This window comes from Anguilla rostrata, chromosome 19 (genome assembly GCF_018555375.3).
Source record: "Anguilla rostrata isolate EN2019 chromosome 19, ASM1855537v3, whole genome shotgun sequence".
NCBI classification, from domain to species: domain Eukaryota; kingdom Metazoa; phylum Chordata; class Actinopteri; order Anguilliformes; family Anguillidae; genus Anguilla; species Anguilla rostrata.
In genome coordinates, this window is record NC_057951.1 from 11,588,516 (window position 1) to 11,615,743 (window position 27,228).

The 27,228-nt window shown below is 44.6% G+C and overlaps 1 protein-coding gene and 1 long non-coding RNA gene across 14 annotated transcripts in view; one reads left to right on the forward strand and one right to left on the reverse strand.

The window, feature by feature from the left end:
- Window positions 1–723: 723 nt before the first annotated feature.
- zgc:77752 (uncharacterized protein LOC393862 homolog) lies at window positions 724–7,453 on the reverse strand. Of its 12 annotated transcripts, none has more exons than XM_064318894.1 (13): window positions 7,249–7,453; window positions 6,299–6,335; window positions 5,631–5,810; window positions 5,454–5,534; window positions 4,981–5,099; window positions 4,661–4,798; window positions 3,540–4,099; window positions 2,915–3,166; window positions 2,647–2,763; window positions 2,463–2,564; window positions 2,286–2,366; window positions 1,922–2,032; window positions 724–1,456 (listed from the first exon to the last, which is right to left on the reverse strand). In XM_064318894.1, exons 3-13 carry the CDS (start codon window positions 5,807–5,809, stop codon window positions 1,325–1,327), a joined length of 1,872 nt encoding a protein of 623 aa, XP_064174964.1. In that variant the 5' UTR covers window position 5,810; window positions 6,299–6,335; window positions 7,249–7,453; the 3' UTR covers window positions 724–1,324. The 12 variants fall into 12 exon arrangements, with proteins under 12 accessions (XP_064174964.1, XP_064174963.1, XP_064174969.1 ...); XM_064318893.1 differs by having other exon boundaries at window positions 5,631–5,933; XM_064318899.1 differs by having other exon boundaries at window positions 5,631–5,767; window positions 7,249–7,450.
- LOC135245676 (uncharacterized) overlaps window positions 7,147–27,228 on the forward strand; it is a 142,316-nt gene continuing 122,234 nt past the window's right edge. For both annotated transcript variants that reach the window (XR_010327330.1, XR_010327331.1), the window contains exons 1-3: window positions 7,147–7,271; window positions 16,342–16,408; window positions 26,308–26,334. This is a non-coding gene — a long non-coding RNA (uncharacterized LOC135245676). The remainder of the gene's footprint in view (window positions 7,272–16,341; window positions 16,409–26,307; window positions 26,335–27,228) is intronic.

Consider the following 27,228-nt stretch of genomic DNA (forward strand, 5'->3'; position numbering starts at 1 on the left):
AGCCCTGGCACAGATCTGGCGGTGGCCAGTGGAGACAGGTCTGACATCGCAGATGTGGGCGTGAACATTCCCCACCAAAAGGACATCTTCACTATCATCATAATTGCCATCCTCGGTCTCCTGTAGTTCACTGCAAGACAAATACTTTTCTCCATCATTTGGCTGTTAAACTACCTGTATTCCACCCCAACCTGGAATATAAAAAGCAATTTAAATAAATACTAATAAATGAATAAACTACAGTATTTTCAACATATAAATCATATTTCTAGTGTGGTTGCTCTGAAGCTTCTGGGCAGCATTACAATATTAATGTATATTGATAGTAAATTTAAATAGATACATTGGTGAATTTGAGGTGAAAATATAGACCATATAAATATGCAAGCAGCTGCACAGAGTTTCGAAGGCTGATAATTTCATATCCAAGATTTTTTTTCTTTTTCTGAAAATCTGGAATGCCTGTCTGACCTGCAGGCCTATATCTTGACTGCACAGTTGCACATTACCATTAGCATTACAATACGATTGATTTAGTACCAGAATGACAGAAATAGACTTTATACACCATAGCAAGACACAAGCAGCTCCACGGACCATAAATAAAATTATCAGGCTTGATTAATGTCATTTTAGAAGCTGTAATTCTCAGGACATCATCCTAATACCAGACATTTGAGAACAGATATATTCCCACATTTAAAACATGGGCTGGACGCATGATAAAGCTTAGCATGACACTTTATTTTAAACAGAGAAGCCCATTTGACCGAAGGAATCCAGGACTGCTGTATAGCTCTGTACAATGATTTACGAACGCAGGGATTTACTCAGATGCTCTTACCATGATGCTTCCAGAGTTATGGTGAAAGCAAAGACATGTTAGATGGCTGTATTTCCAAGACCAGACAGGCCTCAAAGTTCAGCTCAAGCTATTACAGGTTATTTGCCATTTTACATTTACTCATTCATATGGTGTTGGTGTGGTCAACTTTGTTCTACAGCATTCAGCATTCTCTCTGCTTTGAACGTAAAACCAATCAGCGCTTACAGCAGGTTGTCCAATCATAACTGAAAGACAAGCACAATATCCAATGAGAAGTATCGAGCAGTATAAAACTACAAACTAATTCCAAACGGAAAGCTAAGTCTAAAACTAACACGATACAGTTGTTTCACAGGAATATTGATAAGCACATGGCTCAAAATCCATGGAATTATCAGAGAGAGGTAAAGTGGTGCTGACGCCCATTAAGTGAGTCTGGTGCTCAAATCGACGTGCTGCCACTTCAGATCCATTCCACTGTTGATAGCTGCTCTCCTATCAGTTCTTCTTTACCGGCTGTGCATCTTTGCCTGCTGATCTGGGGCATGAACCATGGCAACGATACCCTTTTGCTATGGCTTTGAAGACTTGCACAAGCGCGGCGTATTGCTCCATGTCGTCTTGCGAACACTGTTGGGGCGAGTGCAGAAACAGACAGCTGCATGCACATTTTTCTCAAAACATCATTTCAAACAGGGTGCACAGTGCAACCCCAGCTCCAGGTGAGAACTCCTCACAAATATCTAAAGAAAACGAGAGACAAACTTGCGTTTGCATTCGAGGATGTGGCCTACAGCCTTACAAAGTGTAGCTTAAGTGTAGTTAAGGGCAACCAGGATTAACGTGTGATCATTTCAATGGGTTGTTCTTCCACTGTTTTCATACAATATACAGTTAAACGTGTGACCATTGTGATATACATTTTGAAAAGATTTCTCATACATGGGAGTTGGTGATCTGAATGCACATGTGAATGATGTGCATAGTGGCAGTAGAGTTAAGTCTGCTTGTGTGAAACAGCTCTGCTGGTCCTAATGGTGCTCAGCTGGTGTTAACGTGCATCCCAGCAGCGATGTGCTGGGTTCGAGGTCTCACCCTGGTCAGAGCACGGACCAGCCGCCAGAGCACTGCCCCTTCCAGCTGCGGACACAGGCTGGTCACCTGACCCACGCAGCGCAGTATACAGGAAATGGTCTGTTCCTGTGCCTGACCACGGACACAGAGGGAAAGACCCAGAATGCCCATGAACCAGCTTCATCAGCATTGCACAAAACTCCAGTAACCCTTTCAAGAATGTTTCTTGGAATGTTTTTTTCAAAATGCTAAGTCAGTGTTCTAGAACTCAATTGATTTTACTTACCAGTAGTAAGATCGAAATAAATCTGTAATATCATGACACAATGTCCATTTCAAGGCACTGGTAACAGGACCCTGGCTTTTGACCCCTGAGCAACCTCACCTTTTCCAAAAGTCCGAAACTGCTGAGCCCTTGGGTGTCAGAGGTTATTCTCTCTACATCCTCTCCTTTAAGAACAGGTTCCTATGGACACACAGGAGTGTCACAATGACCAAGCAAATAAGGGACACAGTTTTTAATCAATAAATGCCTGGGCAATATCCAGGCTTATAGACTGACCTTCAGTTTCTCCAGCCAGGCCCATAGCAAACAGCTGAGGACTGTGGGGTCCAGCTCTGTAGCCAGTATGGCCCAGGAACACTCACTGGCATTCAGCTCATCCTGGACACAGGGAACACAAGGAGCAGTGATGTCACATCTGCAGATTGCAGTGATAACAATCACATCCAAGGACCACGTCTACCTGCAGAAGAGCAACCCTCAGTAAGACATCTTCCCCTGGGGGATCCTGTTCCGCCATCGCCTTGGCAACAGCCTGCGATTCTAAGGCTGGTACAGATGAACTCTGGGATCTGCTTAACTAGACACAGGAGAGTTTCTCAGATTAATCCTCTGTTCTTTCCTTTTGCCACATTCAAAATGGCACATTTGCTCCCAATTTGAGAGTATGATCCAAATAAATCACCGATGTAACTGTGTGTTTCCACTGAATAATATCAGGTGTCATTTACCTCTACATTAGAGCTGAATTTAGGTAATGCTGGATTCTTCTTGGTCATGCATCTGGTCCTCTTTGCGGAATTCTTAGTGACCATCCCACGAGATGCAGTAGAGGGAACCCCTCTGGTCTTCACTTTACCATTGCACTGGTCCTTTCTGTGGGTGTTCAGACCAGTGCCTGCAAGTTTCTGATCATTACTTCTGCTTTCCAGCGTAGTATCTTTAGGAATCTCTTTTGATGGAGTAAGCACAAAATCCAGATCCTAGAATAATGATGAAAATAATTTTCCCACTTGAAAATGTCCACCATTTTAAGGAGAATTGCATAATGTGAAAGAACATGAAAATTAGCTGAAGTTTTACATTTAAAAATGTAAGTGTGCCATGCACATCCAATTGAGCTCAACAAGTCAATAACCCATGATTTTCAAAATTAATGATTTTTTATCATGATTAATTATGATTTTAACTGACTTAATGTGTTCATGGCTATAAATACCTGTTACATAATGAATATTGTACCTTATTGGACCTGTGTTCTGTAGTTGTGCCACTGGTATGCACTAATTGTACTTTGCTTAGGATAAAAGCGTCAGCCAAATAAATGTAAGGTAATGTAATATCCGGCCCCGTTACCTGGGAAAGCGCGATCTTGCAGAGGTCAGCGTCGCTGTAGCTCCTCTTGTTCAGCAGCACCTCTCTCTTGCGCTCCAGGAAGCCGTGCGGGTCGTCCCAGGAGGAGACGGAGCTGAGGGAGGCTTTTCGGGGGCGCGCGGGATCTCGCAGGACGGGCAGGAACTTCCTCGCCCTCAGGGTGTCCCGCAGCGTGGCGGTCATTCGGAGCACGGCCCCCCCGCGCTCCAGCTCCGCCCGGGCGGCGGGACACGGGACCCGGCCCCAGGCCATCGCCGTCAGCCTCCCGCACAGGAAGTGGACGATTTTGGGCACGCTCCTCAGCACGCGGGCCTCGTCCCCGTGGAGCAGGAGGCGCTGGCGGTGCAGGTACTGCTGCAGGCTGAAGGGGGCGCCGGCGGGGTACTGAACGAGCTGGGGGGCCAGGAGGCGGGCGAACGCGAACACGAGGTCGATCTGGACCCGGGTCTGTATGGACCGCGGCCGTTTGATGCGTACGTAATGAATGGCTTCGCTTGGGCTGACCCGCAGGGTGTAGATCAAATAGCAGGCAATCAGGACCGCTGCATTCAGCAAACACAAGCAAGACAAGTTCACCGCTCACTCTCACTCTGATGTCAGAAACAGTCTTATTGGCTTTTCTAGAGGCAAAACACTTCATGGACCTGCCGTGTGACTCACTTACTCACTCATTTACACTCACTCACTCACTTTCACTCACTCACTTTCCAAAATTCTCCACAAGGGGGAGGCATTAGTCAAGCAGTAGTTTTTTTTTTGCCAGAAGTGTTTTACAAAAGATACATTCAATATGGCTAGAAAACCAACACTAAAGCTAGAGTAAAGTGAAGATATATCCAAGTCAGTGCCCTCTTAGAGCTGCACACCACATTGTATAATATATCTTTGCTTGTTAAACATCTCTGCTCAGGGCATTGTGCGTCATTCTTAATTTCTTTTTGAAACAGGACATACAGTATACTGCAAAAAAGTATTTCTTTACAAGTGTTTTAGTCTTGCAATGAGAAAAATGTAATTAAAAAAATGTAATTGTTTTCTCTCAGGTAAAAAACATTACTTGTTAAGATTAATTTTATTTCTATTTTTTTTACAGTGAGACTTGCCTGTCCTCCCCAGCCCTGCGTGACAGTGCACCGCTACTCTCCCCTCCTGCACAGCAAACGCCAGCACCTTCACTGCGTCCAGCATACCGCCCGGGGACGACACGCCGAAGTCTGGCATGCCGAAGTTATAGAAGAAGACTGCGGAAACACAGAGAGGAGGAGGAGGAGGAGGAGGAGGGGGAGGGGGAGGAGGAGATGGGGGGAGGAGGAGGAGGAGGGGGAATGAGGAGGAGGAGATGGGGGGACTTTAGCTAGTTCTGGTCAGCATCTTCTCTTGTAACCGTGGTTACAGGGAGAGCAGTGATGAGAGAGTGACTCACTTCCATTCTCCATGAAGGTGTGTGGAGAGTACGTGAAGCCGCTCTCCAGCTCCAGAGGAGGCCCGCAGTGAGCATGCTCCCCAGGCAGCTGCATATTGATTATGGACTTGATCTCTAGTCTGAAGGGAATGGAAAACAGACACCGTTTGGAATGACGAGAAGCTCACCAGGAATTTCCCTCACTGAGTTGCAATTCCATCACTGTGCACTTAATAAGAAAGAATAATGAAGTAATTCTCATTTTTCCTGAATATTTAAATTTGCACTGAGTATGCCGGTTGATCGCTGTGAATATGTTTTGCAGTTACATGATAAACATTACACTACTACTTTTTACTGCTGCAACATTGCAAGCTAGAATATTACAATAGAAAGAGGCGAGATACATAAGCCTTTTGTCTAATAGGCTCTCAACCACTGAAGGTGACATACGTGTCATTGTGCCTTAAAAATAATGAATTACGTATACTCACTGGTGAAATTGCTCTATTATGCTGTACCTCTTGATGAGTTGTGTAGACGGTCTCGCCATGGCAACAATGGCATCAGTCACCCTAAGGACAGGGAAGAACAGCCGCTGTCAGTCCGGTGCGCCTTTTAGTGTTCAAATCCACGTGATTGACAGATAACGGTAATAAGGCGGAACTTGCCATGTGGAGAAGAGCCCCCGTACGGCCTGCTGGCTGGGTCTCCAGCAGGCTGGGCCCTCATAGCGACAGTCTCTCCCGCCGCAGGCCAGCAGGCAGATGATTTTGGGGGGGATGGCCTTGACCAGGTTCTCCCGGGCCTGGGAGTATGAAGGCCGGGGCACAGGTACAGGCAGGGTCATGCTGGGATGGGATGGGGTGTGGGGGGAGTGAGGGTGTCTAATAACTATTCTTTCTGTCAATCGCTACTGATGTTTGCTTCAAGAAACTAATAAAAACATCTTTGCACAGGGCTACGCACTAGAGCTGAAGTAGTTGGGAAGGCAGACAAGAGAGAAGCACATTATTCACTGCAACTGAACTGGCTGGAAGAATAATCTAAATACAGGAACGCACCGCTACAGGCATTTCTCAACATAATGAGATTATGATCGGACTGCAATTGCAGATATCGTAGATTCATAACAAAAGCAGCTACCGTTTAAATTTAATGCTGTATAACATTTCACATCTAAACATGAATTTATTCAAATGTATATCTATACAGAGCTAGATATTCATTTAAAAATAATTAACCCAATGAAGATGGCACCTAAGACAAGTGATCATGTGAAACATGTCACTTACTGTTAGCAGAATTTCTGTATTCAGTTTAGTTAAAACAAACTTACCCATTGCTGCTGTGTCTCTGGTCACCAAGCCTGCTTCCTGGCCATAGCAGAGTTAAAAGTGATGAAATGTACAAAACAAAAAATGATATAAACCCATATTGTCACTCGGTGTGCATGCAGATCTCCATATTGGCCTACATTCACTAATCCTAATTATCCCTGTCATAAATACATGTGCGTACATACGTTCCAAGATCATAATAAGCTTATGATGTGTTGTAGTTCACAACCAAATTAATCATGTAAAATATAGGTATGTTTATTTGTACACACAGGGACAATAAGCAGTCCCTAAATATGCAGAAGGTAACCAACCAAAAATAAATAAAAAAATAAGTAAATAAAAAAATAAGTTAATAAAATAATTATATATATATATATATATATATATATATATATATATATATATATATATATATATATATATATATATATAATGTAATACATAATATATATACATACCAATGCTGATATTCAATAATCTTTTAAAACGTAATGGTAATTTATCAGATAGTATCGAGCTGTTTAGGAGCTGTTCCAAATTAAACATATCCAATATGCAACTATTGTCAAGGGCAAGCGTAGCTCTCTTTTTGCAGTACAGCATAACCAAAATGTATGTTTTTTCCCCTCTTTTTAGTCACTTTTCTTGTTAGCTGTACAGTTTAATGAGTAGGGATGCAGTGACCGGCACGCGCATCAGGTAAAAATGAGCGACGGTTAAAACTTATCCGCGTGCGGTAGGCGTGTACCCTGGTGCAATCAGCTGAACCTGCTGCAGCTGGAGACCCCGGGGGCGATGTGAGGGAAAACTTGTAGCCTACTGAAAGTATTTTTTAAAACTATTCGTTTAATTTTTGTCTTCACGGCGATAAATGTATATATTTTTTTTATTTTCACGACGAGTAATACTGGTCTGCGCAACTTTTTAAACGACGAAAGGTGCTCACCTGCTTGTAGTCACTTCAAAAAGGTAAAACTTTTCCGTTTGTAAATGTTTGTAGCCACGCAATGACAAAATGAACGTAAATTTTCTTGTGAAAATATTTCTTGTGAAAATATTATGTTTTCGTGTGTGTCGCTATCGTTGCCTACACAATTCCGACATAGTCTAGCCAAGTGCTTTTTCTAAACTATATGTTTCAACAAATGGGTAGACTAATTTTTATCTTCGCCGAGGTAGCTACATTGAGGAATGTCTCTCCTTGTTTGTCAATAGAAACGTTAACTAGCTAAATATTGTTGTGCACTGTTATTACTCATTATTTTTATTATTTTAAGAAGCTTGAAAGGAGAAATTGACATGTTATTAACTCATGTTATTAAATTAACTCGGTTTAACATGTTATCGGTTTGTGTTCATATATGCGTTTAGGTCTCTTTTTCACGGTATGTCATAATTAAATGTCTCTCTTCTGAGTAAAACTGCTGGGAGGTACTTTGTTTAAAAACTTTTATCACAGTTGGCCTAAGTACAATTAATTGTCGAAAGAAAATAAATTCTAAATCATGAAATGAGAAGATGCAGTCGTGGATATGGACGTTTTATGTCTCCTCAATGTTAAATTATTCAAATTGAATTTATATCAAATCTCAAATTTACACAACAGTGCACTGTAGATAGTAGTCACAAAGCATCATTTTCGGTGACCTGTGCTTGGATAGTGTAGCTGCAGAGTGGCATTCGAGTGATGAATTGAGGTTGAAGTGGAGGCTTGTTACCATGGCCACTGCGGTGAATGATGGACAGGTGAATGGAAACTGGTTAAGCTCAGTTTTCCGTCCATTTTACTTGGTAAATGTTTTAAAAAGATGATGATGATAATAAATTACTACAATTACTACTACTACTACTAATAATAATATGCTACTATTGCTACTAATAATATACGAATACTACTACTAATATTAATAATAATAGTAATATACTACTAATAGTCGTGCTATTCCTCTGATTACCAGATGAATGCAAACTGGTTCTCAGTATTAGTAAGCCAGGCATTTCCTGCTCTATCACACTGGGGTTTGCTGGTCTTTCTGTCCAGCAGGCTGTATGGGTAAAGTAGGGTATGGGCTATAGTTCAGTATGGGCCAGTTGCACAGGTACAGGGTAAGCGTGGTCCTAAACTAAATTCAATATTGAATGGAGATTCTCCATACAAAACTAAATTTAGTCCTGCACTTTGCTTAATCTGTGTCCATAAAACAGGCCCTATTTCACACATCAGTTGTCAACAGGTAATACAATGTCATATCTGGCTCTGTTGTAAAGGAATACCAGTCTTCTGTCCACCACAGGAACTGTGTGGGTGATTTTTTTATTTTTTATCATTTTTTTTTCCATGTGCTTGAAGTCTAAACCTTAGCACAACCTAAATTATAATTTTAAGAAGGTCTTTTTGTTTTGGAGGTCTTTCTGTTGTTGCATTCACCTTTTTCTATAGTTATAATTTTAAATTTGCATTATGTACTAAGATGGGCTTTTGACAAAACATGGAAGTTTTGGAACATACAGTATTGATTTGAGACCGTTAACTATCAAACTTATGTCTGTAAATTTGCATTTTCCATAACCTAGCCAATCCTCCCAAAACAAACATGTATCACAACCAGAGTGACCATGACCAAAGCCGCATTTCCAGGACTGTTTGTGTCATATTTTGTGTGTTGTAAGTAAATTTTATTTATAAAGCACTTTTAAAACAACTGGCATTGACCAAAGTGCTGTACACAAATAAAACTTCAAAAAGGCGTATGTGTTTACATGCATATTCACACTGAAGTATGATGAGACAATACCCAGCAAACACAATGTTCACAGTGTTTCTGGAAAGTTTTAACATTGCCACTACATGGAAGCAACATTGTGAAAACGTTTTGTGTTTTGATATTTGTAAGGCTGATGTGTGTTTTGCACAGTGACAGTGTCCTGTTTATTTTTCATCAGCATACGCGTGTGCTTTAAAAATTTTCCAAACTATAAAGAGCCCTGCCAGGACTCAAGGATGTCTTTTTCCAGCCAGGTCATGTGACATTTTCAGGGATGATGTCATAAGCTGTTGACATCGCCAGGGAAACTATTCTTCTTTATCTCTGATGCAGATGGAACATTCTGATCTTGTGTACATGTGCTTTCCTGGCAGCACTTGGTCCTCGTAGTGACTTTGCAAATCCTCGTAGTGGAAAACACACACCCATCTGGCTCCGATGTGTTATGAGAGGGGATGGGGGGTTCCTCCGCCTCCTCCTCTAGAAAGCATGTATTCCCAGTGATAAGAGGAAAGGCCAGGCAAGGCTTTTCCTTTGAAAACAGATGTTTTTTTCCCAGGCTTATTTGTGCCTCGTCTCAAGATGCTTTTTAGATGTACAGTTTCGATGAGGTGGCATCACGATTGCACATCCTGTCAGATAGGAAAGAGATCCTGCTAGTTTTTGTGGTTAAAAAGAAACAGTCAAAAGGCACAAAATCATCATCCCTGAGGAGCACATCTGCCTCTCAGTGTTGAATGAGATCACTCTCTCATTCTGAGCAACTTAGTGTAGGAGAACATTCCCCTGATTAACAGTGCCAGACCTGCCTAACAACTTTCCCAGATTAGTGTAGGCAGTGCCCTAGCATTGAATCGGTCATGCTGCCCCCTCCTAATTGAGTCACACGCAAAATTCTGAATTTTATCATTTCAGTTTGAAATGGTTGGCATCACTCACTCTTCCACATGGTGGCAGAAACCACAGCAATCGGATCGAAGGCCGGTAGAAAGTGAATGTCACATAAGTGATATGAGGATTTGTGAGTCAAGAAGCCGCATCATTTGGATTCGTCATTGAATGTCCTTGGTAGAAGTGCGACAGCATTTCCACTGTAATGGAGGATCTCAGCGTGCAATAGGCAGTTATTTTACTCAATTATTCTTTCTTGCCTTCTCTTAAGTTCCTCATGGTGCCATTGTGTCTGATGTTGAGGGTAATCTCTGCCATATAACTGCGTGCAGACTTTGCCAGTGAAAGTTTTTTTTTGGACAGTGAGAGCTTTTTTAACAATGGAATAACTTCCCTTCACAAATCAGCCACAACATTTTTTTTTTTACTTCAGCATCTGGTATTAAGGAGCAAAATGTAAGAAAAGTAGGATGCCTGTTATTCATAGCTTGTAGAACAGGGGTGTCCAGTCTTTTTCAAAAAGGTCCAGTGAGGTTGTAGTTTTTGTTTTAGCTCAGCACTACGACACCTGATTCAACTAATTAAGTAATCATGGTCTTTAATTAAGACCTTTAAGGAGTATCAGGTGTCTTGATGCTGGGCTAAAACAAAAACCTGCACCGGCCTTTTTCAAATAAGATTAGACATCCTTGCTGTAGACAATGGGTGGGTATCCACTACAACAGTGGTGTCAAACTCGTTGCCATGGAGGGCCGTGTGTATGCAGGTTTTCATTCCAACCAATTAATGCTGCCTCAATTGAGTCCAATTACTCATTCAGCCATATGCGTTTAACTGCATTGAAGCACAGAATATAAGAATTTTTATTTAGACAATGCGGGTCACCATAGACGTCGGGTCACCATTGTGCACAAACCTGCATCCCTAATTCAGCAAATAATTTAACTAATTATATAATCAAGATCTGAGGCTGGAATGAAAACCTGCATACACACGGCCCTCCATGGCAACGAGTTTGACACCACTGCACTACAAGATTCTTGACCTGACTAGCTGTCAGAGATATACAAATCAGAAGGGAAAATATTTTACCACTCCTTTACTAAGCCTTTCATTGTTATACTCAACATAAAATAACATATGGTGCAGATAATAATGTTTTTCTTTGTATTTAATGTAGTGTGGTCTTGTTTGGGGAAAAAGTGTGTTTTTGTGTTAGTTTCATTGTAATGCCATAAAAGTCCACGTGAGGGTGCTGGTTCATTTTGGTTTCGCTGGAGACCAGAGAAAGTATTATAAGAGTTCTGGTGAAATGCCCAATCACTCAACACGGGGTTTACTAGGCACTTGGTGGTGCTGTGGCAGTGAAAATCTAAATTTCAGAAAACTGAAACTGAAACCTTCTCGTGCCTCGTTTTCTGATGAATTGCTGCAGCAAAATGCGTGAAATTCAGGATGCATGGTCCTTTGGTGACCGTTTAAGTTGGGAGGTAAATCAAGGGCAGTACTACCAATTTTGTCCCCTTTCGCAGGTGTGGATTAAAGGCCATAAAGCCCATTTTTAATTGTAAATCTGATGATGTGTCCAGATCAGTGTGTGTGGAATTTTCATAGGTTACAAGAGGGCTGCCTGACACTGTCTCAGGAAGCCTGCTGTCCTTATACAGAGAAAGCACATCTTAGTCAACAGCAAGAGATCTCATTCAGCTCCTAATTAGTAGAATCAGGTGTGTCAAATGAGGGTTAAAAATGAAAACCTGCAGGATGGTAGATCTCCAGGAACAGGGTTGGGAAGCCCTGGGCTACAATACACTATTAATACATAATTTCATATTTATGAATATTTATAGGACGGGATGCAACATAAATGAGGTTGTTTTGTTTTGCTTGACTGGATGTGGAATTAGTTTGTGAGATTTTAAGGTTTTAAAATACTAAGCGCAAATGGATTAAAGATAAAAGTATAAGGAGTGATTGAAACATCGGTACAGAAAGCTGAAGATAAGTGTTTTCCCCATGCGTTGCGGTATATTCCAGCTAACACAAAATGTTAGTGGAATGTTTTGTCACAGTTATAACGTTGCCACTGTGTCACGGCAGCATTTTGAGAGCGGCATCGACCGAACTCTTCCCTTCTCGCTCCGCAGAGCAGCTGGATTCGCTCTGTCTCCGTAAGCAAAGAAACACGAGATCGTGGTTTATTTTAATATTACTATCATCCGTGGAATGTTGTGACAATATGTGTTTCAGCAGTGTTGTTATTCCGAAGGCTCGTATCGAGCTAAATCTGGCGTTCCTTCGGCTGCCCTCTCACCGCTCATCACATATTTCACTGTTTTTATCCATGTGCTTTAGGCACGAGGAAGCCCTTTGGGAAAGGGCTAATGACTGTCAATTTAAAAAAAAAAATTTTATTATAATTTTTTTCTGTAGACTTTGCCTTTTGGCATCAGGCAGTGTTCGGGGTTATTTTGGCATCACTTTGAATTAGACTTGCCAGCTGTATTCAAGACTGCTCGCGCTGCCGTTGCAGAACGGAGAAGATGTGGATCTGGGGGCATTCAGAGGACAAGAGTGTACACTGTGTTCTCTAAACTTTTGGCCACTGTCATTCGGAGGATTTATGGCTGGAGTTGTTCATTTATTTACACCCTGGAAGAGCTCTCTTGAGCCTAACTATAACAGTTTGTTACAAAACCTGCCTGGCAGTGAAGAAGTCCCCACAGGGATGGAAATGGATGGTGGCTGATGATGTGTCTGTGTGTGGGTGCATGTGTGCGTGCGTGCATATGACAGAGAGAGATTGCGTGCGTGCGTGTGTGTCCCTGTGTGTGATTGCATGCGTGCAAGTGTGTGTGCGCGTGTGTATGACAGAGATTGTGCGTGCATGTGTGTGCGTACATGTGCGTGTGCCCGTGTGTGTACACTTGTGTGTGTACATGTGCGTGCATGCATGCATGCACGTGTGTGTCTGTGTGTTTGCACGTGTGTCCATGCAAGTGTACGTGCCTGAGAGAGAGATTTTGTGTGTGTGTGTGTGTGTGTGTGTGTGTGTGTGTGTGTGTGTGTGTGTGTGTGTGTGTGTGTGTGTGTGTGTGTGTGTGTGTGTGTGTGTGTGTGTGTGTGTGTGTGTGTGTGTGCGTGTCACTTGCAGTGCAGGCCTGTCAGTGGACTATACTTAGCAGGTTGAGGGTTAGCTGTTGTGCATGAATCAAAGCTGTGCTTGTTTTGGACGACGGAGAGGACATTAGTCCTGGAGGATATTTGGTTTTCAGGAACGCCGCCAGAGCAAAGGCAGCCAGGCCTGGCGGCTGCACAGACGTGCGTCACGTGTCACACGACGGAGTCTCGCTTGGGTCCAGAGACGACGGGACGCCGTGGCCCGTCCCGCTGCTGATCCGAGAGCAGCCGACATGCAGGATCAAACTGCACTCTCTCATTTCCTGATTGTATAGACTGATCTGAGATCAGCATTGACACATCTAAGAAAGTAAGATGATTGAATTCAGGCAGTTGAATGGAAGGACTTGGTGTGGGGGAAGGTATTAAATTGGAACCCTTTTTTGTTGATTTTACTGAAAATTGGAATTGAGAGCAGGTGAATGAACCTGAATTTAGAGAACAGTTCTGGAAAAATAATTTGATATCATTTAAAGGCAGAGGAAATCGAATCTGGTGTTTTTTTTTTTTTTTTTTTTTTTCCTTGACTTGCTTTGGCATTTTTATTTTATTCTGTACGGTGTGTTTAAGATTAGAATTTTTCATGCTTCTATAACTGTGAGGGAGGGAGGGAGAGGGGGGGATGGAGAGAGGGAGGGAGAGAGGAGAGGAGAGGCTGCCGTGGCAGCGGAACAGGCCAGGAAACAGCCGTTTTGAGGGTGGCCATTGTTCAGCCCTTTCCTCCTGCCAGTGAGCGGGGCCTGGCCCGGGGGACAGGGAGGCTGCTGCCATCAGAGTCGCACGCTCACAGCTGTTAAAATACACGCAGAGGACCTGCGGGGCCGGGCCAAAGCACTGCAGAAATAGGCCTCTCTCCACACTGATGCTTGCAATGCTGCAAAGTGAAGAGATACAATGTTGCAGAGTGTAAAAATACAGTTTTGCAAAGTGTAAAGAGAGTGTTGCAATTTTGCAGAGTGCAAAGATACAATGTTGCAGAGTGTAAAAATAGTGTTTACAAAATTGCAATACTATTCACACGAGTTCTTTTATTGTGGAGTCTCTTTTTAACCTGATTATATTCATGCTTGAAAAAAATGCTGCTGCAATTATGTAGTATTTTATTATTTGAAAAAAAAGGACATTCTGCAGGCCTTCAGAAGCTGAAAGGTAGCCAGACAGTTTCCAACCCATTGTACAGCACTGCAAACAGAGGAGATGGAATCACATTTGCGCGTGATAATTCCCAGGCCCTGGTTTTGGTTGTTGCCATTAGGGGATGCGCACGACGCTGCTCCTACGCTCCCTTCCGAGTTCACGGGTTCACGACACGTCTTGACTCTCAAACATCTGGGTGTCCCATTTAAGGAATTTGCTACGTTAATCCCATTAATTTCTTTTTTTTGTTCTTATCAGTGCAGCTATCTGCCGTCTAATCTCTCGCCCCACCCTCGGTGAGCCTCGGAGTGAAATGACATTATGAAAAGGACAATATTGTGGCACATGACTGACGGTATCTCTCCCTCCCTCTCCCGTGTGGGCTCAGAAGAACAATAAGCACAGCCGTGCGCGGAAGAGCGAGTGGGCTTAAACTGAGGGTCCTTTAAACCAGGCGACCAATCCCCCCCCCCCCCCCCCCCCCCCATGCTCAAAGCACTGTAGGCGGAAATTAGGGTCAGTGAAAATTGTGTCTTTAGCCAGTTTGGAAGACATCCTCTCCTCCCCCCTGCACCCCACAAAGAGAATGTGTGCTACATGTATGCACACCGGGGGGGGGGGGGGGGAGTTACTGCATTTAATTACGCAAATATGCTATTGACCAGCTGAAAGGTCAGCCATTCTCCAATAGATTATTGTGACAAAAACATAATGGTTTGTAAATGGCTGCTAGGCTAGGTGAGCAAGAGACCCTTGTTATTGCTGATATAGCACTGTGTTGTTGCAGCTTGGCTTAAGATATTAGATACCGTAGGCTGGGCCGTTGTGCAGTCTGTTAATGTGAGGAGCAGGACGGCCACCCACTTGGATCTATATATTTATGTGAAAACATGAGACATAATGGGAGAGGTTCCTCGTGTGGAATAAGTGGGAGAGCAGGGAAGTGCATTTCGGCTGAAATTGAGCTGCCTTTTTTTTTGTTCTGCTAGTGAGGCCTATCGGGCCCAGCCATATTTATCATATGTTTTGACATTAATTCAATATCTGATAATGTTCACAAAATTGATAGGATGTTACTGGTGAAAGGAAAGTGGATGTATGTGACTGCTCGGGTGAGTCAGAGAATGAACAAAGATGTCAGTCATACATTTTTTTTCCTTTTTTTAAAAATCCCTTTTCCATGATCTTTGTAAGCTGCCCTAGGGAGTGAAGGAGAGAACCTGAGGCACGCACTGAAAGAATGAATGACCTGCCCTGCAGACCCAGCCCTGAGTGCTGTAGCACAGGTGCCTGGCAGAACCTTTCAGAGAGAACCTGTCCAGCTGAAACGCCCCGGCGGCAGGGAGAAGTGTTTTTAGTGGCGAGGGGCTTCAGCGCTGCAGAGCAGAGCGAGCGTGTGCGGGGGGGTCCGCTGTGCCGCGATCGGGCCGTCCTGAGCGTTTCGGCGCGGTTACTTAACCCGGGCCTGCCGCTGAGCGCGGGCGCGCCGCTGGGGTGAATGGGGCTGATGAAACCCGCTGGAGGTGCCCTGTCAGGTGCCCTGGTGCTGGAGGTGCCCTGTCAGGTGCCCTGGTGCTGGAGGTCAGCCCTGGTCGAGGTGCCCTGAGTGCCTGCTGGAGTGTGCTGCCGGGTGCTGGAGGTGCCTGTCAGTGCCCTGGTCTGGAGGTGCTGTCGGTCCTGGTGCTGGGGCCCTGCACGAATGCTATCAGTCGGTCTGACCTCCCACGCCAGCATCTCGACCACCGCGTCTGTCCGCACGTCCGCCAACCACCGCAAACCACTTTTCTCAGAATTCAACTTTTTTTTTTCTTTTTTCCGTCCTCCCGCTGTTTGATGAACATGACCCGGTACAGACCGGTTCATTTAATTCAATGGGTTTAGTGTTTGTTTTTTTTTTTCCCCCTCATTCTTTCTTGTTTTCTCCTCACCGTTAAGGTGGGGCATTTCTCGATTTGGAACACTTTCAAATGAGGCCAACAACAACAGTGATCTAAATAGCGATGCAGCATGTTTTTTTTTTGAAAGTTCTAACATGATTTTATTCTTTTGACTTTACTGTCCCACAGGAAATCGTGCTGCAGGTGTAAACAGGCTGGCATCAAAGGCAGGCCAGGTAGCCCGGCTCCGCAATTGGTAAGTCCCAAGCCTGCGCATTACATTTTGCTCATTTCACATTAAACAAAGGTCTACAATCGCCAAGTGTTTACAGAATTCAAAAACGGAACAATAAGTTGAGAGGACTTGAGGACTTCAGGGGAAATCTGTGGCATACCGGTCCATCTGTCAACCATCACAAATCTCTGCATCGTTGCTTTTATGTGACTATTAAGGCTTACTGGAAATCAGACTGAGCAAATTGCTGCCAGGTATTTTCCAGATTACCAATGTGGCCGGCTGCCTAGTGGCATCAGAACCAAGCTGTGACTGTGCATGTACAGCAGGTTCCCCTGGCAGCATGTCAGGTGTGATAAAGGCAACTGGTTTTGTCACACAGCTGTGTGGGTGGATTACAGTGCAGTTTAAGGACACCACTGCTGAACTGCAGTAGGAGAGCAGTGTGGCACTGCATTGCTGGCTTTGGGGGGGGGGGAGAACACTGCACTGCTCTGACTTCCTATGGTGCGTAGAATGCCTGGTGTTTGCATCCATGGCTTTCCTGGTGAACATTATGCAGTGATGCCATCTTGTCTCCTTTTGACATTCGGTTTAATGTGGAATTCCATGCCTAACTTTACAGGTGTAATTTCAGTTGTTAAAATACGGGTTGTGAGGTGATTCCTGGTTTCACACAAGCATTTTATGTTGTGTGAATCCACACGATTGCCTGATAGCAACTGAAGTAAGTTTTCTGGTGGGATTTGGGCGCGGCAGAACCTCCATTGGCCCGCGCTGATTGGAATGTTGTCCCTCCTCTGAAATGTTATTAATTTCCTTTAAAGTTGGGCAGATAAAACTCTCATTGTGCCTGGAGCTGATCCCTCTCAGGTTCTGTGTCCAGTTCAGTTAATTAAACACTTTAGCTGAATGTGCCCGGCAATGAAAACCAATGCTATTCACCCACACGGGATGTACGTGCGACAAAAGGCTGGCAGTAAACCCCTTTCATGCCCGTGCACTGTGCCTGAAAGACTTTTAAACCCTGTATAATAAAGTGTCAGTTCCCTTTAATTAAAAGCGTAATGGTGGGATTAATACCTTTTTGTTGATCGGGTCGGTGGGGCTCGGGGTGCTTGGTGCGCCCCCCTTTCGCACAACGTAAAATAAAAGGAGTTGTTTGTGTCGAGTGGCGCGGAGCACAGAGATCCCCGCCGGGCCAGTGTTCCCCTTTTTTGTTTTTCCACAGACTGTAAACTTGAGACATTTGAATTCAGAGCCAATGGCTTTGGCCCCTTCTTGTGTTTACAGAAATCAATTAGGCGGGTAACAGGGAGAGCGGCTGATTTTTCCTTGCCTGCTCCCGTCAGCTTGTTTTCCACTTTTTTGGGAGGTGGGGGGCAATGTGGGGGGGGGGTGGGGGTGGGGTGGGGGGCGGGGGGGAGGTGTGCAGGTGCAGAGCACAGCTGTGTCCGTGCCGGAGCCAGCGTCATGACTCACCGCCGCGCTGCGCTCAACCGCCCAATCACAGCAGATGGAGGTCGTCATGGGAATGGCACGGTGTTTGATCTGGATCTGGCGTTTTGTTTTTGTTTTTTTTTTTCTTTTTTCTTTCTTTCTAAACCAGCAGTTCTGAAAGTTTGGGGATAAAAGACAGAGAGAGAGAGAGAGAGAGAGACGAAATCTGGTTTGTGCGTTCCGCTCCATAGCCCCGTTGGCCTGAGGTCCTCCTCACTCACCCGTGCTTTCATTACTGTCATTAGTGTCAGAGGCACCCTGATGAAACGCAGCACGCTGTGTGTGTGTGAGTGTGTGAGAGTGAGTGTGCGTGCGTGCGTGCGTGAGTGTGTGTGCATGTGTGCATGGGTGTGTGTGCATCTGTGTGTGTGTGTGTGTGTGTGTGTGTGTGCGCGCGCGCGCACGTGTGCTAGCATGTGCATGTGCATGCGCGTGTGTGTGCGCACTTATGGGTGTCCGTGTGTGTGCGCTTATGAGTGTGCATGCATGCATGTGAGGAAGGAAGACACCGGCCCTGCGTTGGGACGGTCCCAGCACCGCACACGTAGAGCCCGGGCCCTGCAGCGCTGGGTAGCAGGGCGCGTCAAGTGGCCAATTCTCCTCTCCCATGTCGCCTGATTGTTCGCCCTTCAGGATTTGCGAACGAGGATTAAATCCCTCTCTTTCTTCTCTCAAAAGACTTTTTAAGTGTCTCTCCTTACATTGCCCCCCCTCTCCCCCCCCCCCCTTTTTGTCTCTATTGAGGGTGCTGTGGACTCCCAGCAGACACTTACTGTAAGCTAAGTGTGGTCTCAATGTGTCAGAATTGGCTCACGTTTCACCCTGCGTGTCGGCAGGGGTAGACGCCGGTAAATACGCTGCTAATGCTGGTGTTTATTTTCTGCACTTCACAGAATTCCTGCATTCACTGAGAGTGAATGGCTAATTGTGCTGGCGTGGAATGCGCTCTGCAGGCCTGGTCTGAGATGACGGATGAGGTGTGTGTCCAGCAGGACCGATGAGAGCGTTTCCAAAATGCGCCGTAATTAAGTTCTGAGTTTGGAGGACCTGGGAAAGCACCCCGCCGCTTTAACTTTTTTTTGCGGCCGTCGCGTCAGCCTGAATTCTTGGGCATTTACAGTAATGTACACGTCGCGCTAACTATGCCAGTTGGAATTCCCATAAACATTTACCGTTTGACTGACACACTTAAAGCGGGCTTGCAAAATGGGAATTTTTCCTCTCCGTTTTTTTTTTTTTTTCTTTTGACACTGACAGGCATCAGGTGCACTTCAGCAGAGCAGGTTGAGATTCAGCGCACACCTGGGATTTCTGACCCTCTGCTGTCCGGAACGTCAGAGCAAAGCACTGCTCAAACCATCTCCGCATTTCCAATTTATTTACCGCACGGTTTGACGATGTGCCTATTAGAATCCTCTCTCTAGGTTACCGTGACGACAGTCGACTATGGTGACAAAGTTCCGCAGATATGGATGGGGAAGTCCATTGCATCCTGCTTCAAGCAATATAGCTAAAATGTCAGATTGAGTAAATATATTAGGGGTTATTAAATAATTAAGGCCAGAGGTTGGCACAAAAACCAGAAATTAATATGGCCCTTGTTGCCCACCACCGTTGCTCTAAGGGTCTGTCAGGGAGTAACAGAGGTAGTCTGAGCTGAATGGCTTGCCTAACCCAAATTCTCACGTGGGCTCTTGAGAGATTAAGACCTTGGACTATCTATGAGTGGTTGGCACTAAAATCTGTTGGGTGAAATGCACCATCAGCAATTGTGTGGTTCTGTTTGTGTTTATGATAATTGGCCATTAACAATGGCAACTGGCTGCTGTGCAGATGTAGAAGCTAACAAGTGTTGATTATTACTTCCTATAGGATAATGAGGGATGCCTGTTTGTGCATGAACGGAACATCTGGGTTTCAGTGGGTTTGGGTGATTAAAGCTGATTAAGAATCACAATGGGTCTTTGTGGAGGAAAAGAAACAGACCGTCAGCAGTTGTGTGGGTTTTTAATGTTTACTGTAGAGCTCCTTTCGTAATAAAAAAAAAAAAAAAATTCTGGCTGTGACTCCAGGTGGTTCTGGGTCTGGGGTTTAGTCTGAAGGTTCAGCAGAAAGAGACAAACAATTCAACAGGCAGATCCCTCACTGATCCAGGTAATGAGTCAGGTGTCACTGAATTAGGCAATGCCACAGACAGAGGTGGGTAACCCGGCTTCAAAGAGTAAAAAGACTGACCATGTATTTGCTCCACCACCGTGCACTAAACCAGCTGACTCTAATTAGCATAACTCTTCAGCATGATAAGAGACCTAATTATTGTAATCAGCTGGTTTAGTGCATGGTGGTGGAGCAAATACATGGTCAGTCTTTTTACTCTTTGAAGCCGGGTTACCCACCTCTGGCCACAGGTCACTGATCCAGGTAATGAGTCAGGTGTCACTGAATTAGGCAATGCCACAGGTGTCACTTATTCAGGTAATGCGACAGGTGTCACTGATCCAGGTAATGAGACTGGTACAGAGACAACTCTTCCCAATATAACGGTGTTGTAGAGAGGGAGAACTCCATGTCACCAGGTTACTACTTGTGTAAAGTCTTACGATAAATTAGCAGAGTTTAATCACGAACCCTACCTGCGCAGTAGTACTACCCGGCAAATACATTCCTGAGATCAACACTCAGAGCTCCAGCCCAAACGTCAGGACACTGGCAATGGCTCCAGCATTGCTTCAGATTATCATTATTATTTTTTAAATGACCTGAAGTAAAGGGTGCTGCAGTATGTGCCCCTTTCAGCCCCAAAAGAGCAGTGCCATGCCATGGGGGGGTGTTTTTGGCAGCGGCAGCCTCCCGTGTTCCTCCTGTCCTGAAACGCAAAGGGCGGGCGTGCTGCTTGGCTGCCCTTCATTCTTGCCGGTCCGCTTCCGATTGCATTCTGGGCCAGAAATGCCGCAGCGGAGCTGAAGGACTGCGTCTTTGGCGCTCTCTGGGGCAGGGGGAGGGGGGAAAGGGGGGGGGGCAGGAAAAGCCGTTTTTGTTTCTGTAACAAGACATTAATTTGCACTCAATTCAGGCTTACAAATGTTATATTTGTCCCTGTCCCAGCATACCACCCCCCCCCCCGCCCTTCCCAATCCCCAATCTCACACCCCCCCCACTCCCCATAAACACTACGTGCTGAACCGTGCCCTGCTGATGTCAGGGGGCCGGCGGTGAAAAGGCCGAGTGTTCTCCCGGCACCGGGGCCCGCTCTGGCCCCTTTGTCTCCCGCACACAAAGACGCAGTCAGATGAGATGATGTCACGGGGTGGGCGCTTTTTCTCATGGGAGTAAACTTTTGCATAGTAAAACAACAACAAAAACAGCTTTGTTGTGCATTGTGTCCGTATATTTGAGGGACTGAAAGCCCCGTGGCCCTTTTTCCCTCTCCTTTTCTGCCTCCAACCTGCGACTGTCCTCCTCTTTGTTAATCGGTCGGAAGGGGTCAGGGTGTACAGGGCGGAACTATAGGCCCCAGTGTTCGGGGGCCGGGGCTTCTGCTTTCGCTGAGGAGCGCTGGTGGGATAGTGACCGCTAGAAAAAAATAAATCAGCGTAGCTCCAGGCATTCTGACAACTTATACTTTACTCGTCACAATCCCTGCTGTACGTTCGGCCTACGATGTGAACAATGATTCCACTTGATTCCATGTTTAAAAAAAAAAAGAGAGAATTTGCACATAAGCAAATCTCATTCAACGCTGGAATAGTGGCTTGTCATTTTTCGCTTTTGAACATTATGAAGTGTGGGATGTATCGGCATGTGATTTAGAAATTTGGTGCTGTTGTCTAAATTGTGTCACGCGAGAGTGCTCTCGTGCAGGAAAGGAGCTTGCACACAGGTCCCTCATCTAATCAACTTGCAAGGCACCTGAACTGAGCAGTATGTTGAGAAATATGCAGTTTATATGTAATGTATTGTTTAACAGGTTTCAACACTCCTTTATAAGCCACGAACAATATTTAAAACGGTCTTAGACAAATATTGACTGATTTCCTCCTTAAAAACCTGGAGTAGGTTTTATCAGCTTGTATTGCACACTGTTGCCTGTGCAAACTGACGTCATGTCTTTTATTGTCTCAGCGTCTGTCCTTCAGTATGGGGTCAGGCTATTAGACGAATTAGACGCGCTGGGCACGTGTGGTGTCAGGTGGTTTCGGTGAGACCGGTGAGTGATGTCCGCACCTGAGATTAAGAGAGAAAACAAAGCCTTGCTGTTTTCTTTTTCAGGGGCCCTGAGAATTTCCTCGGGGAAATTGTGACATCATCACTCACCTAAAAGCACGCGTGGTGTGTGATGTTATCTATTGTAGAGGCTGTGTTGACATGTTCTTTGAGCTCGGTGGAAAAGTGAAGGTTTATGCGTGAGGCCCAAGCTGACTCAGGATGATGGATTGGTGGACACCTTCAACCTTGCCGACAGAGGCCTGTCCATCATGTGCCTTCTACTTCCAAGCTCTCGCTGAAATGAGTTTGGCCTGAAAAACAGCGAAAAAGAACGCAGATTGACTTCCAGCACCACGGAGAGACTGCAGGCCCCATTAGGAAACTTCGAGAGACATTTGATGATAACTTTGTGGGTTGCAGTTAGGACACGGACAACTGTGAAATCCAAGAAAAACAGATGGCAGCACTACTGCTGTGTGCAGCAGAGAAAGAGAAAAGAGGGGTCCAATTCCTCTTACTGTGTACATTAGTTTATATCCATCAGGTAAACCATGCTGCCACCTTTAAGGATTAATCATAACAAAGCGGAACGTAGTAAGGCAAAAACAGTGCAAATCATTTTTGGCCTGAGCAGGTGTGATCGAACTCAGCTCTGAAAATCTTTTTGTCACACAGATCTTTACTCCAAGCTGTTTTTTTTTCCCCCCCGGTTGTAGGTGAATACTGAAGAGCACGCCTCAGAAGGGCCAGATTGAGACGTGCCTGACAGCTCCAGATTGAGTTTCATTCTCGTTTGTTAAGTTTACATTTTTTTTGCGCCGTTATTTGGGAGTAGTGAAAGAAAACGGCTAATGGTGGTTATTATTGTGAAGGCATTTAAGCTCACTGAAACATTCTACTCATTTTGGAGTGGTGAACAGCGGACCTAATTCAAGAAATGTTGCCTATAAGTATGTCCATCCATGACTAAACACTGAAGGCATTTGCCTATGATTCATAATGAGTAGATACTACTTTTCTGGACAACTAACAAATGCAGTGATGAAATTTATGTGTAGTGTATACTGTAAACCTTAAATTATTTCGCAAAGCAATGTTGGGCTCTAATTTTGGTTGAGCTGGATTTTGGAAAAACATTTTCTCCTCACTGCCCTGCAGTACATTACCTCTGTCATCAGGAACGGGCTTTTTTTTGGTTTTTTTTTTTTTTGCACACTTAATTTTAAGCGACGTGCTGTTTCCCACTCTGTTTCCAGGCCCAGAAATGGAATAAATTGTCATCTGCGCTGCAAAAGTGATAATGGAGTTTTAACTTACATTCGCAAAAATTCAAGAAAGATGTCATGCGAGGAGCATTTTCCAAAGTGAATTACTGCGGCAGTGAAAGCGTTTCTCGTTCCGAACGGGATCTGGCGCTGCATAATGCGTTTAAAAGACCTTTGGGTGATGTCATACGGAGAAATGGTTTACACATTGAAAATCCATCTTGACTGTAAAATATAAATGCAGTATGTTTTCACTTATGGAATCTGACAGGTTTGGGGCAGAGAGGGAGAAAATGGGAGGAAAAACTTGGCAGGTACGGACTCTGCGCTCGTGGCAAATGAATCAAGTACAACGGCGTGAAGTAGGAGCTGGAGAAATGCCATTTAATTTTTTAACCCCTTCCTTGTCTTCTCTGGTGCTGCGTCGGCAAGTCGTACTGCGGCAGCGAGCTCGTTCGTCCACAGACACGACGTGATCAGACACCTGTGCGTCTGTCAGCACCTCCGGGCTCTTGGGCGCTGTAATCCCCTGTGGGACCCGTGTTATTATTGAGGCCATGAGAAATGAAAGGAGGCTGTCGTTGGTGCTGATCCCCCCTAAAGGGTGTGTGGTGCAGTAGGGAAGAGCAGCTTGCTGCTGGGATCATTTTCACAGCCTTGAATTTTTACGATCGCTCTTCCAGGTCCCGGGTCAGGTGATGCACTAGGAGAGGGGGGGGATCGAGAGAGACTTGGCGGGAGGATTGTTGCAGTTTCTCCTTTGCAGCAACAGGAGGGTATTTTATTTAATTTTTTCCCCCATTTTTCATGGAAGAGTTTCATGGAAACTCTTTCCCATTTTGTGAGGGGGGAGGGGGGTTCTTTTATTGATGCTTCACCCACAGTCCAGCTGTGCTCCTGGGAGGGAGGTGGTTATAAGTGTGTGGGGGGGGGATAGGGCAGGGGATGGTAGGAGAGTGGGGTAGGAGGGTGCAGTGGAGGGGGGGGGTAGGAGGTTGGGGGGGACGTGGTGGAGAAGGTTCTCTGTCTGTTTGTTTATGAGGGTTTTAATCTCTGTGAAAAGTGGGCCCTGCATGCTGGAGATTGATGCCACATGGAGTTTGCCGGGCAGATGGAAGTCATTACTCAGCGGCGGTGGTTGCGGGTCCCGTATACAACTCGTTGCATGACCTGTCAGAGGCAAAGTCCTCATCGATAGACAGCATGATAAATATATCCTGGAAAATAAGTGACTTAATCCACACGGGGGCTTTATTTATTAAATTTAAACACTTGGGAAACATAAGTTGAGGGTCCACCTCGTGCTGCGCCGTCTAAATTGGGCTCGCATGTTTTCCCTCCTGAGGAAGACTTCGGAGCCCGACCGGTTTTCATCGCACGTGAAACACTGCAGTGTGTGTGTGCCTTGTCCGATCGACCGAAAATGAAGTTTGCGTCAGGTTGATCATATAAGAACGATCGTTGACTTTGATTTGATCAAAGGACACTCGGAGTTTTAGTGTGTATGTAGAAGAAAAAACAGGAAGCAGTCAAAGTAACTCCAGTTACTGTGTTACAGAAGCTGCGGTTGAGTGTGAACCCGTCCCACATGCTGCTGTAATGGACCTGATGCCCCCTGCCCTTTCCCGACCTGTGTAAAATATAGCATCAGAGTAAGTAGCCAGTGGAGGACGGACCCCCTCTCTCTGGACTGGTAACTCATGACCGTTAAATGTGGTGTGTGAACCTTGTCAGTCTACCGGGGACAGGAGAAGCTTGTCCGTGGTCCCAGTGCCATTCTCCTGACCGTTCCCCCTGCCGGGACTCTCCACATACTTCTCTACGGCTTAATAGTCGGGGGAGTAGCGTTGGGGATCGTGTGCGTGCTGCTGGGAGCAGAAGGCCTGCAGCGCCTTCCCCCATTCAGAAAGGACATGTGCAGGCGCTCGGTGGAACATTTAAAAAAAAAAAAAAAAAAGAAAATAAAACTAAAATGAACGGAAAACGTGTTGGGTTTTTTTTGGGATCCAGAATGCGTTTAGATTTACCGCCCCGTGCTGCTCAGACCAGACACTCGATGACTTTGGATGAAGTTCACCTTCTTATCCTAAAAACTGTGGCTTCACATTTCTTTCATTTAAGTTCTCTTTTGAGGAAGGATCAGACTTTTATTTTAAACCCATACTTACAGTAGGGGTTATAGTGTAGGGAATTGTATTGAACCTCCTCTTGCTTGTGCTGCATTTCTGGAGTGCTGCATTTGTAATGTGGGCCTCCAGTTAGAGAATTGATAGAAGTATGACATCATCATGGTGTCATGCTGTGTCTCAATGGCTTGTTGTTGTGAACTGAATCCATGCGGTCTGTAAGATTCACATGAAGCAAGACAAAATTGTATGGCCTTGTCTTGCAAAGCAAGCATATTGTCTGGAACTGTTTCCTCTTTCCTATAAAGAAATATCAAATTAACACCAAATGAAGCTTTCCGGGGCTCTGGTGGTTAACATGATCATTTCGAGAGACAATATTCATGGGAGTGTATCCCATTACAGGAGTAGTCGGCACTGAAAGGCGTCTTGAATTGGACTTGAAATTGGGACAGCACAGTGCGGCTGGTGAATTTGAGCTGGGTGTTTATGACTTAATGAGACTGTGACCCAGATTAGCAACTTGTCAAGTTCAAAACATTCTTTAAAATTTTTTTTTTTTTTTTTTTTTAAACAGGAGTTTGCTTTTGCAATGTGTGTAAATATACTTCTCCCATTCAATGAACCCCATGCAACTACAATCCAAAGCCAAAAATGGTATGTACAAATGTACTGGTTAAGGTTTGGAATGGATGCATTTGTAACCGATAAACATTTGTTTTGAGAATTTGTACTAGTGTTTTATTTTAAGGAAAAAATTGTGTTGTATTTATAATAGCAATGATGTAACCCTCCTTAATGGATATCCCTTGTTCCTCCCCAGGGTTCACAAGGATGGCCTGGTGAACAGGTGAGTCATTTACTTTATAGAACTCTGTATACGTAGAGGTTGACTACAGGGAACTGGCCCATAGAGACATTTTATTAAAGAATGCAAGCAGAGTTCAATGAAGTGCAAGTGAACTACTCCACCTGTTCTGTTTCATTCAGTTATGTTTTTAAAATAATTTGTGTTGTATGAATACATGGGGCTTGTCAGTGTCGCTTGCCAGCTGGCCCAGAGGCCTGTATTAATGGGCTTGTAAACTTCAAGATACGGTTGAGAAATCATCGACAACTTCCCAGACGTACTTCACTTCGCCATTACGTGCAATTTAAATTACATCCAGTTGTTTCTCAAACACACTCCCAACAGAGGAACAACAAACATAATTATGAATGAGCCATGCAGTGATCCTTTACAGGCCGACTTGTAATCTCCAGTGTGTAGCCTGGTACAGTAAGCCTCGGAAAGGAGGTCCAAAAATTGATAAATGAGTAGCACAGCATTTTCAAGGATCAATTGCATTCTCAGCCATCTTTAACATCAACGGATGAACAGAATTGCGAACCTAAAGTTAGTCAGGTTTATACAAATGACTATATTTGAGTAAACAAAATGGAGAAAACTTCATTTTGCGCAAGGCAAAAGGGCCGAATACCTGCTTAGAGATTCCACCCAACAATATTTTTTTTATTAAATAATTAATTGTAATTTATTTTAACTTATTCAATCAGTGTAGTTGTAGCTGTGGCTTAACCATGGATTGGGAAACATACCATTTCATAAGGTGTGCTAAAAGAAATCACATAATTGCAGTTGTTTAATCCTGAGAATCAGAGAAGCAGCATGTTTGGGGCATAAATATCCACGTTCACATTGACCAAGAATATGTTACGCAAGGTCAACGACACACCCAACATA